Genomic DNA, 15,643 nt, shown 5'->3' with positions numbered 1-15,643 from the left:
ATGAAGCAGTGTCGTTATTGCCACTAGATGGCGGTCTCTGCACTATTTTCCTTCTGTACTGTTCTATTGAAACATCACATCATTGTTAAAGTGATGGCGCCACCTACTGACCTCTAAACAACATGACACTGCTTCATGAAGCGTCATCAGACCATCACTACCACATACTATTCTATACTTGCAACACCAAAGAAAATTGACTCTGATATATTAATGTATGTATTGTATGTATGTGGACCTATATAGTATATAGTATATAGTATATAGTATATAGTATATAGTATATACTATACAGATAATGACTTGGCCAACACACAAAAAAAAACACACATCCGTACAAGAAGAGCTGCACTTTTATTGGACACACACAACCACAGCAAGTATGTACAAAAGACGAGGGTTCAACCGCCGACCGTCTTCTCACGGGAAAAACACACATTTCTCACAGAATATTCTGGCATCCACACCAATAAATTATGTCAGTAGGCTTTTTAAATTCATATATATATATATATATTCATATGTACCATATTATAGAGCTACTTTTCATCTTTTTCTTTTTTATTTCACACTACTCTACAAATGGTTCTTTCTGCCCCAAAAAAACCTCAACACCTGCGGTGCCTTCAAAGCCCTCCGGACATTCAACACTCAGAACATAATACGACCGAACATGCCTTTTGTCACAAATACCAAAATAACTCTCAACCTTCCTCTCTTTCTTATCATTCTTTAGAGATTACATGAAGACAACATTTGTTTTAATCACCGTGCGATTGCTTTAGACTATACATGCATTTGTTTTTGTTAAATACCCCATCTTTTTTTTTTCTTTTTCTTCTGGATTATTGGTTGGAATTACTGTCTATTTACAGGTCGACTTTAAGATTCACTACTTTCCACGTCTTCGGGAAACACCCACACGTTCATGTAAAAATACATATATATGTACAGTACATACTATGTAGGTTTATCAAAGAGATGATGGGAAAAAAGTTGGATTTCTTCATCTATCTTTTTTTTTTTCCGTTCATCTAACCGTTTTTCTGATGACTCATCACATCCCTCCATCACGACACAGAGGATAACAAAGCTGTGTCGCTTCATCTCGTCGGAGCAGCAAGGCGGGATTTTCGCTCGAGCCCAACGAAAAAAACGTTCAAAGTCGCCACAATTTTTCCACTTCTTCGTTCTCGACTGAAATCCCTTTTTTGACGAACTGAAGCAGCGCGTCCTAATATGATGGTTTCTCTATAAATCAAATCCAGAATCAAAGGTGTATCTTACAGACTCGTCTATACAGAGATTTTTAAACAAATATAAAAAACATCTGCGTATGAATAAATCATCTGAAAATGAGTTAAAAAAGAAGGATTCTGTACAGCTAATATAGAAAACTGAAGCCATGGTGACGTTTGAATTGCATTAAATCTAGACCTATATATATATTTATATATATTTATAATCACACTTTTCTCCACAAGTATAATATTGTACACAAACATCTCACTTAGATATACGTATAGAGCGTTCAAGTTTGCAAGTTCTGATTGCCGACGCGGCGGCCATGATGGCGCCGCCGCTCGCTAACGCACGAGCGTAGCCGCCGCCGCTTCTCCTCGCCAGACGCACATGCAGCAGGATTTTTAAGTCGTGGATTCTGAGCGTGGAGCAGCATGAGTAAGTGAATTTCTTTCATCTGACTTCACTCCATCAGAGGAGCGAGGGCGAGGGATGGCGGCGCCCGCGGCGAGGCTTAATCCACTCACGCCGGCGGAGCCGGAGGAGCTTTTTATTCCGACAAGTGCCGTTTTCGAAGAGTTCTCTTTAACATTTAGACAAGATCGTAAATCCGTGCTTTGTTGACTTGTGCTCACGTGACCCGGAACATGACGGTGGACGCACCAGGCACTCGTTCGTTGGGTCCATACAGGGCGGGATTAGAATTATAGTGTCGGATTATAATGTCGAGGGTCTTCGTCTGTGAAGAAGTGAAGTAAACCCAGTCCAATTATAGTAATATAATTATTCTAAAACTGTGCTTACAATTAAAAAAGTACAAACTAATAAATAAATAAAATGTTGTCGTAAGGTATAGCTTATAAATAAAGTTTGCTCTTGTAGCTTTCTGTTGCTAAGCAAAGCTCAGTCCTACGTAGCTTATCTTTAAAATAGTTTTGTAGCAGAAATGTATCAAAAGGAGACGATTTTAACTTTTTAAAACACTTTTTGCTAATGACGGCGTAAATGAAGTGTCTCTAAATTTGTATCATTTCTTTCATAAATAGAAACATATACAAGAAAAAGGTAGCTTTTCTTCGTAAATAATTATATATATATATATAAGATTTTAAACAATTTATTCTTTTCATTTGTTCAATAAATGGATTTTATATCTGTATAACTCTTGTGTCTTTGGACCGAACATAATTTGTGCCATTGATCATAAATAAATGAATTAATATGAACAATAATTTTCTTAATCCAAAGTCATAAATGTATAGCAAATGTTATCTATTCATTTGTTTTTGTTTTGTTATCATTCAATCTTTTTCAAACAAGCACCATTTGCCAAGAATGTAGAATAAACATGGCCCAAATAAATCACCAGGTCTCTACAAACTCCCCATGAATCACCTTCAACAACTTGTTTTTTTGTCAAAGGTCACAAATAAAGGTTTCAGTTCTAAATAAGAGACTTGAGAGGTTGTAGGTTTGGATCCTCTTGTCCCTGTAAGTCGGTGGCTCTACTCTGAGTCTCTCTAGTGTGCCTCGCCTGGGTGTGACTGTGAGGAGGGCGTGTGAATCGCCTCAAGGCGACTGTGGTGAGAGGAAGGGGAACAGCCGAGTCTGAGGAGCAGAAGGAGGTAGTCCGTGAGCGGTTATTTGGTGATGAGGACTTCGTATCTTTGGGTGACACTGTGAGCTCTTATTCATACTTAATCCTTTTTCTTATGCTACACTTGACCGTAGTCAAAGTTTTTGTACCACTGTATCATTATTTTTTATGTTAAAAAACACTGAATGGTTATATTCTGTTGCAGAGAAAGACCACTCGGCTGCTCCACACCTTTGTTTTTTTTTCAATGGCTATATTGTGCAACCGATCTTTCCTTCTCTTATTTGAATAAAACTGAAGAGAGACGGGTTAGTGAAGCTTCGTGAAGCATCGTCCTCATTTTCAGACGCCACTAGAGGGCGCTCCCAGCTTAATGATATTTGGCCTTGACCAACTCTTCAAATCATTTTCAAACAAAGATCCGACACCGGGTGAGTTCTGAAAATGAGACTTCGTGAAGCTTCGGGGAATTTCCGCTGATCAAATGGAACCAATCCAACGGAGCAGCGGGCATGACACGTGAAAAAATGTAATAAATCGTATCCACAAAATCCTTATTCATGACCATGAAATCCAATCTACTTCTTCTCATCACTATCCTAGATAACACAATTGGTTCAAACCCTGCAGTCGGCATTGTAAGTCTACATGGGTTTTCTAGTTTGATTATAGTAGACGTGCATGGATTCTTTTTTTTACTATGTCATGTCCGGGCTTCCGTACAATCCTGATTGCCGCGATAAAGATGAATTTTGTGTGTAGTTTCTGTGACTTTGTACCATCAATGTGCTGCTTGAAGACGTTCATCTCTATGTGCTTGTATATCAGTGTGCTTCTAATTCAAGTTTTCTTTTTTTTTTGGTGCTCCGATATTTTATCTTGATCAGATGCAGGTCAGAAGGGTTGAGGCAGTGAAGATGTTGATCTGACTGACAATCACGTAAACTCTCGGAGGGACATTTAGCACCAGACCAGAACAAAAAAGTCCAGTTTGAGATCATTCACTGTATTTTCTGTAGACAAGCGTCAGCTCGTGTTAGCTTCCTGTGCTATCTGACTGGAGGGGGAACATTTGAGATCAGGACTTCTTTTTACAGCTTGTGCCACATGTGGAGGAGGGGAAACGAACGGTGGATCTCATTATTCGTCACCGTGAGTTGCCAGAGTCTCGGTCCAGCGACCCCTCGCAACTGTCGGAGCGCCGGCAGCGAGGCTTGGGGAGCGGCGGGCAGAGGGGCGTCAAAGAGGTCGGCGAAGAAGGAGACAGAGAAGAAGTCGGGGTGGTGGGCGACGAAGAAGACGACGGGGTCACGGTGGAGGACGAGGAAGAGGAGAGGCTGCGCGTGGAGGCCGACCTCTGCTGCTCGTCCAGAAGCCGTCGGTGGTGGCGAAGGGCGGAGGACAGGAGGAGGGCCTCGGTGTTCAACCCGGCCGCCGACAGACTGGCGAGGAGAGCCTTGGCCTGGCTGGGGGACGCCGTGATGGGGGGCATCGCCCCGGCTTGGGGGTACTTTCTGAGCCCGGCGGCGAACGCTGCCGCAGACGAGCGGTTTGACAGGACCCCGCTTTTCAATCCGGTGAAGTACGACTCGATACTGACGGGTCCAAAGGCCTTCCAAGGGGGGAGGGAAGAGAGGACAGAACAGGTCGAGAGGGTCGGGGGTGCAAAGAAACGAGGGTTTAAAGGGGGTGTTAGAAGTTTCAAAAAGTCTCAGACGTGGTTGTGGGTTGATCCCCCTGCAGCACCAATGCAAACATGCCCGTGCACACACACACTTTGACCCTGAAGGATGTAGGGGTCAAACGAGGGAGGGGTGCAGCTGCCAGGTCAAGGTGAGCAGAAGGAACACACTGGACTTCTACTGCTGCGGAGTCACAGGCAGGGGGCGTCGGTCACAAAAAGGGGGGAAGGGGGGATGGTGAGGGGAGGGGGGGAGTGAGGGAGGGATGAGGACAGAACAAGACACGTTATTCAGGTCGATATTCACATGTTTTGATGGACAGGTGACTGACACACACACACAGGGCCTACTTTATTTTGACACTCGTTTTAATGATCGTTTCTCATTAAATGCAAAATAAGACAAACGTCATCTCTGTCCATTCCTGCGATGTAGTGCAGGAATGAGTCAGTAGATGGCGCTGTCCAACGGGTTCCACATTCACTAGAAAGTAAATAGTGACTCAACCGAACGTGAAGGAGAATGTGTTTGTGATTTTTTGGGAGAATAAAAAAGGTTAATAAGATTCCAACAGAGGCCACACAATAGAGTGTGAGAAGGGACATTCACAAAGCAAAGATGTATCAGTAGTTCAGTGTGAAATATGACAGAAAAACAAAACAATGACAAATGTGATTATTAAATGGAACTTCCAATATAATGAGGAATTGAACCTATTTTAAAATAGCAGATATTGTTAATTAAAGTTGAAAAAAGAAGATTTTAATCGACCAACATCGAATTTTACATGTCATCTTCCATGATTTATTTCATTAATATTTGTTTAATTTTATATCATGAAGTTTCTAACAAAAGAAAGTTAAAGCAAACATAATTATGTTTTTTTATTCTGTATTTTCCTCGATTACAGTACATTTTAAGTTAATATTTCCACGTATTTTAATTGGTTCTTTTCCTCATTTATTATTAGTTTATCAATACATATTACTTGTTAAAGTACTGTATTTTAACCCTCAAAATGAATCGAAAGAAAGACAAAGTATTACTTTATACATTCTTCGTTTTTCTATTGTTATTAAATATTTTTTATTGAGAATCTTTAAATGAAAGTTTTATACAATATCTAGACTTTTCATCTTTAAGTTTGGCAAACCAAATTTGCTTGGTCCCTACTTTGGCATTTGGCAAAAAATGAAAAAATATATAACTTGGCCTAGCTCTTAACTAGCTGCTACTCTTACTTAACCCTGCCTGCACTCTACTCTTCACCTGCAATGTAACTGATTATTATAAACTCCTCTAGCTTTCACCCCGAGCTTACTCTCGCTTCAAATCACTATACCATCAGCAAACACCATTGTCGTTAGAGACTTTTCCATCCGTCTTATCCTTCCGTGGATCAGTTTATAATAAATAGTTTAGTAAAGCTGTTCCTCAAGTGTGTTAAGAGCATCTTGATGACGTTTCATGAAGAAGATGAATATTGTATTATGAAACCTCATCAACACATCACTAGGATCAATTAAGCAAACCAGCGAAAACATTACCTGTGTTGTTCTCAGTATTATCTTGATCTTTAAAGTATGTACTTTTTTGAGTATTGTTTTGATTGTCTAGGCGCTTTGTGACCCTGGTCTCGAAAAGCGCTATATAAATAAATATTACTTACTTACTTACTTATACTATTGATTTTTAATGTTATTAAAACTTTCTTCTTTCAAGTCTTTTTTAACACATTTTTGTCACTCAACTCTGGAAAACCTTATTTATCACTGTTATTAATCCCTCTCGTGTGAAGTTGGTCTTGAAAGATCTGATTTTAAGTGAAGGTAGATGTCAGTTATTAATTGAGCGTTATAATAGAGTAAAAGAGGCAGATGGCAAATTAAAGGCACTTTATTCTCGATCGCTATTAGTGGAAATAAAACCCTCCGTTTAACCGGACTTGAGTTATTCTGCTCGGTCCGCTCCTGCCTGAACCTCCTTCTATATTAAGAACTTCTCTCCTCGAACAAGTTCATTTCTTGAGTCTGTGCCCAGGCCGAGATGCCCCAGAAGTGTCACTTATCATCTGACCGGAATAGAAGTATGACCAGCGATATCAGGAAAACCAGTTTGGTTGTCCAATTAATCAATGGGGGCACCTGCGCCCCCTCTCTGCCGGGGGCGCCGGGAGCCCCTGAGGAGGGCACATGTGATGGTGGGAACATCCGTCAGCGGGGAGCAGGATGACAGATCGTGGGGATCAATGGGCAGAGGTCGAAGATTTTATTTCTGGTTCCCCGAGTTCTTGCACAAACACTTGTCGAGGTGAAGTGAAGTCTGTTAATTAGCCATGTAGACGTGAAGAGACGTGATGAGTTCAAGCTCAGCTGTTTCATTAGCCTGATAGATGATCCTCAGGTCATACATTTTCCTCTGCTCTTCTTTTCTGCTTCTCCAAAGTGGAGAAAATAATTAGTTTTTTAATTTCTCGGAAAAATTCTTCAATTAAATGTTGAACTTTTAATATTTAGGATTCTACGAAACTGGTAAATGACAAATGTTGGATTTGTTTTAGTCAAATGAAGCTTCATGAAGCATTGTCTTTTTTAAATTGATTTAGCACTAGATGACAGCTTAAATATTAGAAATAGATTATAGAGAAAAATGTCTTTTCAAAATACCATGTTTTAAACATCGGAAATATTGTCTTTGCTAAGCTAAAGTTGCAATAATAAAGTGTATCATGACTATCTATAGTCAACAAGTGAGTGAAGCGTTCTTGTCATGATAGCTGAGGTGCTGGTCACTATTCCACGGCTTGCATTTGGGTTTTGTAACGCAAAAATTAGTTTTATCTGCATTCAAATTTTGTGTTTGTTCTGTCGAAGTCCAAAAGCCCTAAATAACTATGAATTTACAAATTATATTATTATTGCTTAAATTATTATTAATTAATTAAAGCCTGTGAATACAGTGATGATAATAATGATTATCCTTTCAGAAGGAGGAGGGAGCTAGAGCTGAGCCAGAAGACACAATTCTAATGCATAAACTTTAGTTATGGTCATGAGCAAGAGCAAGATCTGAATTAAGTTTTGAAGAAAAACGGTAGAAGCCACTCAGGCATTTTCTGGTAGCTTTTCTGGAGAGTTTTAGGGATAATGTTTCAAGTTCAATGGAGGTTTTCTGGGGAGAAATACGTATCCGCCTTGTTACAGTAGACCAGGAGTGTGTAACTCAATCACACACACAAAAAAAAGACGCAGTCAAATTTTGACATTATCTTTTAAGTCTTTGAGTCTTTATTTATATTAATTCTATCTTTGAATCACCTTAACTTATTATTTAAATCCATAATCTGTGTCCCTTATCTTATTTTAAACACTGGCATCTTCTTTGGTCACCATATCATAAACAATGATCTACGTTGATTTTGAGCCAACTCTCCAGCGGGACACGTAAAACTGACCAGAAACTGTTTCCTTCAATTAAGAAAAATCTCTAAATTTAGGAAAAGGATGTCACAACACAATCTGGAGCTTGTAATCCATGTATTTATGTCTTTTCGTTTAGACTATTGTAACAGTTTGTTTCTAAACAAGAAGGAGTTGTCTCGCCAGCAGTTGATACAGAATTCTGCAGCAAAAATTCTGACCCGCTCTAGTAGAAGAACTCACATTTCCCCGATCCTTAAAACTCTTCACTGGCTTCCAGTTTCTTTCAGGATCAAGTTCTGGTTCTTACTTTCAGATCTATTCATGGTAAATCAGTGATCTGATGGATCTACTGACTTCTTCAAGCAACACCTTAAGTCCTTTTTACTTGTTCAAGTTTTCTCTGATTTTCTTTGACTCCTGTGTTTGTATTATGTGTCTTGAACTTTTAAATACATATTTTAGCTGTATTTTGTTTTGTGACCCTGGTTTAGAAAGGCACTTTACAAATAACCATTACTTACTTACTTACTTACCTACTAAAATGATATATATTATTTCATTTTTAAGGTTTTTGATTTAGGGTTAATGACATATGAAACACCATTTATGAATTATACTCTTTTCTTTATTATTCAATAAAAAAATAAAGTTGCTTTAATCTAAAAGAATATTGCCTTATAAAAAAAACTTTATTTTCAGTTATTTATTTATGCAAATAAATCAAGTACATCAAAAATAACAATTTTAATTAAGAAAAAATAGGTTGAATTAAAAAAAAAAATTAAACACAAAAATGTATTTGATTTAAGTTATCTTTATAATATTTGGATAATATTATGGTTACAATAGGACATTTTTCTTTGAATTATTAAATCCATAAAAAGTCGGTTGCATCATTACATTTACGTAATTTTCTTGTAAAAAGTGAAGTGAATGTTATAAAGTTATGAAGTGTTTTTTATTTTTTATTGAAACATTTTTTTTGGATTGTATTCATCTATTAAATGTATCCCCATTTTTATTAAAGGCTACATAAAAAAATCAATAATTTACAAAAGTTTTAGCTTTTTATGGAGTTATAAAAAAGTTAAAATCCCAAAACCGACCTTTCCTCACGAAATATCACTCCTTCTAAATGATATTTTCAACAATAGAACTTGAGAAACTAGGCACGTTTGCGTCACCTTCTTTGGGATTTGGAGTAAATGTGTTATTATCACGAGGCCTGTTATCAACTTCTGCACCGTTTCTATTGTCACTAACAAGTGAGTCATTGTAATGGCTTTGCTTGGCAGCTGTTGGTTTCTCTTTGTTTGAACGCACCACCCACTTCCCTCTCCGACGCTTCCCTCTCCGAGGATCCTGCCGTCACGCGCTCGGCTTCTCCTCCACTGTTTGCAAGCGTTTGTGGACACAAAGCCTGCTGCGTGTTGGTGTCACACTGAAATAATGGGATTAATTCCGCTTTTATGACGGAGAATCCACTCAGAGTGAGAGTGAGGACGGGCAGTGTGTCAGTGGTGTGGAGAAGGAAGGAAGGAAGAAGAATAAAGGGGAAAACGTGAGAGAATTAATGAGGGCGAGAAGAAGAATTGGCTTGATGGTGAATAATCGCTGACTGCGGTGACTCTGGGGCGATTACACTGCAGAGATTTCCACGAAAATTCCTCTCACACCACCAAAGAGTCATTAGTCTCCACAATCTCTTTCTCCCTCACATTCATCTCTGAGTGTGTGTGTGTGTGTGAGTGTGTGTGTGTGTGTGTGTGTGTGTGTGTGTGTGTGACAGCTCTGTTAGAATCCCAGGCCTGAGGTTTAGGTGCACTTCACTGCTTCAGCTGCTTTGGAAATGACATGGACATTAAGCAGCGACAAGATGCAGAAGTCGTCCTCTGGCCGTGCTGGACTCGACACGCCTCAGCGCTTTAATTCCACTCGCCAGCACAGGCCCGGCCGGAGTTCTCCCGCCTCGATCATGACTTGAATTTAAAACACACGCCTGTCAATCACTCACTCCAGACACTTGTTCGTTGAGCTGGACAGTTCATCTCTAACTCGACCTCCCCGGAGAGACCAGGAACACACGGTTTGCTCTTGTGAATGTAGAATCAAATAGAAGTTCTAGGGTTTTTGAAAAAGATTTAGTTAAAAAAGACACTTGTCTATTAATAATAATATTCAAAAATGATTCTATTTTTTATAATTTCCTTAATAATTATGTATTTAACTCAAACCATTCAGCCTTTCCCTTCATTCAATCATCATTCTATACATTTTGTTAAAACAATGCAAAAATAATTATACAATTGAAATATAAAAAACATGTAATTTGAAAGCTAATTCGACTTTAAAGAGCAACGTCTTGTGTATGTGTGCTATAATATAATAATTTATATATATTTTTTCCTTCAGAATTGTGCATTTATTATTTAAAATTGTTTATTTGATCAGCTTTTCACTTTATTCAATTATTATTCTAAAAATATTGTTAAAAAGATCTTTTTCATTATGTTTTTATACCTTTAAATGCGTGTCTTTAACTCAAATTATATAATTAATAAGTATTTTTCTATATTGTTATTAAATCTAAAACATAGATGCTCATGATTAAAATGCAATTTTTTCCCCAATACATATACGTTTATTTAATTATTTTTGTGACTAAAATATTTTTTCAAGCTCAAATGCAATTCAAATAATCAAGAAAAACAATAAGTACTAGAACAAATGTATATCGTCAAGTTAAAAAAGTTATATTTCTGGTTGTATTCAAATCATTTTTATACTTTCATGTGAGATGTAGAAATAACGAAGAGGGATTCTTTGGGTGGATGGTTGTGAAGTGATGACAAGAATCGGTGTGTGAAGTTTGGACGGACTACACGCTACTCTTGGATTCCAACTTTGGTGAAGAACGAGATGAAAGACAGAAGAGCGTTTGTCTCGTCGTAACATTCTACCCTTAGAAAAAATATCAAGAATCAAGGGAGGAATCCGGAGTAGCGTGTAATGGGTCTGCAGAGAGGCTGCCAGGTGGAGCGTGTCGAGCTAAAAATAGACGCTACCTGCTGCTGCTGCTGGCCCTGGCTTTTCAGGAACTCCTCTCTCTTGCTGCTTTTATTTCTGTCCATGCTGTTCTGCTGCAGATGCTTCAGCTTGGAGGCGGCCGACGAGTGGACCGCTTTGCCAGCGCTGGAACTGTTTCCACCCTGAGACAGGACAGGAAGGACACTGTAAAAACTAAACTATGCAAGCAGTAAAGGATGGAAGAGTTTATCGAGAGAGGAGGTATTTTTTAAAGGTCTGAGCTCAGAGTTCTGAGAGAACGACTCAGTTTCAGCATCTATCAGCGGAAAGTGAGTGAGTTTAATGATCTCTAAACACACTCACAGTTCAGCTCAGGTTCTCCTGCACACACACACACACACACACACACACACTCGGAAAAAATTATACACCATTAACTTCTCTTACTGTCAAGTTTTCGTCGTCACACTTTTGCCTAAAGTTTAAACTGACTCATGAATAAAAACTAAAAAACTCCCACGCATCTGAAATGTAGCAGCTTTTTTTTTAAACACTAAATGTTTTCATATAAAAAACAACTGTACGTCTACAAAAATGTTCTTTTAATTTGAAAAAAAGGAAAAAGGAAAAAAATGGGTGGAAGACAAACCAGGTTTTAGAATAATTTAAGAAAGTTGGGTTGAGTCCTGAAGTATAGGCTCAATATTGCGTAACAATGGCGTTGAGGATACAGTCGGGGTCACCAACTTCTTTTCAACTGCGATCTACTAAAATGCTCAACGCTAAGAGCATCAGTTTGTTACACACTTCTGAAATAACTACATATACTGTATATTACCTCGGATGATAATGATACTTCTCTAATAGAATAATCAATTTATTGATTATACAATAATTACCAATGGGGCAACCAGACCGGAAACAAAAAAAAAAACTAAAAAAGGTGGTTATTGTATGAAAGACATTTTTTTTGGATTGCAGGTCACCTGGTTCTCACGTTGGTACGCCCTGTTCTAGAGCGACGACTGTGGTGACCCAAATTGTAAATCCAATGAAAGTTTTTCTCTAGAGTGCTGTGTACAGTAGTGTCACAGCGTCTTGTATTCCCAATTGTGTTGGCACCAAAGTTTTATTCCTATTAGGGATCATTACAAAACGAAGGTGTCCTGACCATGAATTGAACCACAACAACTAGTTTGCATTACAAATAATCTAATAAATCATAGTTTTATTTATGTGTGGTTTAAACTGCATTTTTTTTCCTTTAAAAGAGGTTGAGAACCACTGCAATCTATCTATCATTAATACTAATGTAAATATTTCAATTAAAAATTGTTTTGTACACACAAACACATAGTGATGAGTACAATAGAGGTCCAAGATCTACTTAAGACACACTTAAATCAACACATTAGTTGCCTTTTTTTTCCTCACTGGCCGATTTAAAATTGCATTTTTTTTTTCTTCAAAAAGCTTTTTAAAACTTCTTATTTAAGGTGGATAGTTACTGGTTGAGAACAAGTTGAACAGCAATTGAAAACCGATCAAACATCCCAAGTTTCCAATCAAAGTATTCAGCGATCCAAAAGGAACCTTCAACAAAAATGATTGGATTATAAATTGTGCGGCAGCAGTTAAAGGCCATACAAGTCAATAATAAATCAATTAAAACCTTTCTGTATCTCGACCGGGAACAAAATCAAAGACCATCTGTCTAAAGACATTAAAAATCAATTGTACTTTTGAAGTTTGTAGCTTAAAACTGACGAACCCACCCAGAGGAAAACGTTTTCTCTTGCACCAGATTTTTGTTTTAGTTGTAGTTTGAGCATTAAAACAGACTTTCATTCTGGTCTGCTTTGGTAACTGACGATTTGAATGAAAATAGGAGTCTAGGATGAGAGTCTACTTTATAATATCAAACGATGAAACGTTGAATATAATTACAGTTGCACTGATGAAACTCCGCGTTAAGACTTTGTAATCCTGGCCCGTGCACATGGGAACACTAGCTGGCTGCACATCAGAAGGCAGCGCGAGCCACGTGACGGCGTGACTGTCGACTGGAGCCGCCGCCCGAGTGGGAGGTTTCCAGTCTGGAGCGAGCGCCAATGTTTCGCAAGCTGTCAAACACGCCTCGGCGAAGTGGCAGCTGAGTCGAGAACACGCCGACGTCGCCCGATAGTCACTTGTCTTTCTTGTCTTGTTGATGGGATGAAAAAGGAAATTGACTCAGTGAAAATGGAGGTTTTCTTAAGGAGCCCAAACTTACTTTTTTAAGGAAATAACTTTGTGGTTTGTGAGATAATTTTTTTAACCAATGTCAATCAAACATTTCCCATATAAATATATATATATCTTTCTTCTATTAAATGAGGATGTTGTTAATACAACATAAAAATACATTTTTAGCATTTGAAATATCTTTGATATAAATTAGCTCAAAGGCATTTTTTCCAGAACTTGATTGCACAACACACATGGTGGCAAATCTAAAGAAGCTAATTCAGAACCAAAGCCAAATATAATCAATATTTTATAATATCATCATTTCACCAGATTCCAATTCCAACGAAACCCGTTTTTGAGTTATTTTTCTAAAGCTCAAGATAAACGTGTCCTTGGTAGATGTAAAGTCTGGACATTTTAAAGATAACGATGAACAAAACTAGTTACAAAGGAACTTTGAATTCAAAACAACAATAATTCTATTATGTACTGATTTAAGTAATGTGAGCGCGGAAACATACTCAGCAATGGACCTGACTCAAGAGAGTAATGCGGCATGTCCAGTTTGGTGAAAACCAGGGCTTAAACTTCCTAAAAACTTTTTTGTCAGTTTGAAAACAAGTCTATCCAGAGCAGAGTGATTCATTATGTTCCAATAATAAATGTAAGCAACATTAAAAGTGCATCATAGAAAAGTCAGGCAGCATAAAAGCCTTGAAGGCATCATCCAAGAAGAACCAGAGAAGCTCAAGATGGAGTTTGAGAAGAAGAGCAGCCGTTCGAAAAAGAGGTCCACCATTATAGAAAGCCACCAGAAGAAAAGGTAAGTGAAGACAGGAAGTAGTTCTTCAGAGCAGAGGTGAACCTTGGTCGATGATGGAGTCAGTCTGGGCGGCTTCGGCGGCACCGGTGGCTTCTTGGTGTCCATCTGCTCAACGCCTGACCGAGAGTCCATCTCTATCAAGGTGTTCTCCAGGTCCCGGATGGTCTCCTCCAGACTGTCCAGTCGCTCGTAGGTACTGCCGCACACATCGGAACTCCTCGGCTTAAATGGATCATCTGCACATCCTGGTGTCTCTCTGTGGTTTCCTGGCCCAGGAAGGACTTCAGGTTCAGTCTCGACAACATCAATGGTTAGAATACTCCTCCCCGTCTCCAACCCTCTCCTCAGAGACTTCACCAGAGCACGGTGCTGGTTCTGGCCCGTAGAGAACTTCTCTTTGGACTCCAGGATAGAAAGAAGCAGCTTATAGGCTTCGGTCAGTCTGAGTTCCTCCCTGAAGAACACCAAGAGAGGTCGCTCTTGAAACTGTCCCGATGAGACCCCATGAGAATCTGATACGATGGTCAAGGTCTTCAGATTCACCCCCAAAATACTCCTGAGCTCCTGAGCCTCGGACTGAGAAACGAAGCGGATCTCCATCTCCGTCAAGAGCAGAGTCACTGTCGGTTCTTCATCGACCGGTGAGGATCTCCGGACCCTCAGGTCAGGCTGTGGACGTCTCTGTATCGAGTCTCCCCTCGTCCAGGTCTGAGACAGATTCACCGAGTGGTTTGCAAAACCCCTGCCAGGCTTCTCCGAGTCAGCAGGTGAGGTTGATAAACACTCTGTCAGCACTATTTGAGGAACACGAGACAGACGCCTCACCTATGAATTAAAGCAGGAGTTAAACAAAATAATACAGCTCAAGTCGGCTGAAATAATACGAGTGTATTTTATTATTTGTATATATTTAATGTATTATCCTCATGTTATAAAATTCTATTGTAATATTACATTGTTTTAATGTATTTTTCTGTTTATTTAATCAATATATTTATTATTACGTTCTTCTCGTTTAAATAAAAAATGCATTTGATATTAAATACATTAATAAATTATTTTTTTAACTGCCTGTGTTTAAATGAATGTTTATTATTAAAATATCTGGATTTTTTTTTTATTAAAAGAAACATTATAAAATAATATACACAAAAATAAATAAATAAATATATTATAAATATAAGAAATACATAAAAAACAATAAAAAACACCTGCTTTTAGATTGCAATTAGTCTATTAAATTGCAAAAAACACTTGAATTTCAAATGGAGAATCTCCATAAATGGGTCCACTCTTAATAAATGGGCAAATATATATAAAATTGTCGAAAATAAACATTAAATATAAGAATGACAAATGTAAGAAAAGGCGAATGGAGAAAACCATGTTCTACAGCAATGTAAATATATTTAATTAAGTTAAAAATAAATAATTAAGTCCAAAATAAACAAAATAATTGATCATTAACTCAAAGGAATATTTGTTAATAAACACTTATATTCAGTGTCACTCTTGTACGGGCCATGGAAATACCAATTCACATTTTATTATTGTTAAAACAATTAAAGGTAAAAGTGTGTTTAAGTGTAAACTGCAGCTCACAGCACTCAGGGCCAAACAC

General features: G+C 38.2%; 1 protein-coding gene across 3 annotated transcripts in view; it reads right to left on the bottom strand.

The window, feature by feature from the left end:
- Positions 1-335: 335 nt before the first annotated feature.
- The window catches only part of srcin1a (SRC kinase signaling inhibitor 1a), a 136,879-nt gene continuing 121,571 nt past the window's right edge, over positions 336-15,643 (bottom strand). For 2 of the 3 annotated variants that reach the window (XM_087808591.1, XM_087808590.1), the window contains exons 20-21: positions 11,009-11,152; positions 4,486-4,704 (exon numbers count right to left, since the gene is read on the bottom strand). In XM_087808591.1, coding sequence (XP_087664717.1) covers positions 4,699-4,704; positions 11,009-11,152 — 150 coding nt within the window. In that variant the 3' untranslated portion in view covers positions 4,486-4,698. Of the gene's footprint in view, positions 4,405-4,485; positions 4,705-11,003; positions 11,156-14,085; positions 14,848-15,643 lie in introns of those variants that run through there. The other variant, XM_087808592.1, reaches the window with a different exon arrangement.

This window comes from Callionymus lyra, chromosome 15 (genome assembly GCF_982586985.1).
Source record: "Callionymus lyra chromosome 15, fCalLyr1.hap1.1, whole genome shotgun sequence".
Lineage (NCBI taxonomy): Eukaryota > Metazoa > Chordata > Actinopteri > Syngnathiformes > Callionymidae > Callionymus > Callionymus lyra.
Note: the sequence above shows the minus strand (reverse complement) of the source record. Positions and strands in the feature narration are given on the sequence as shown.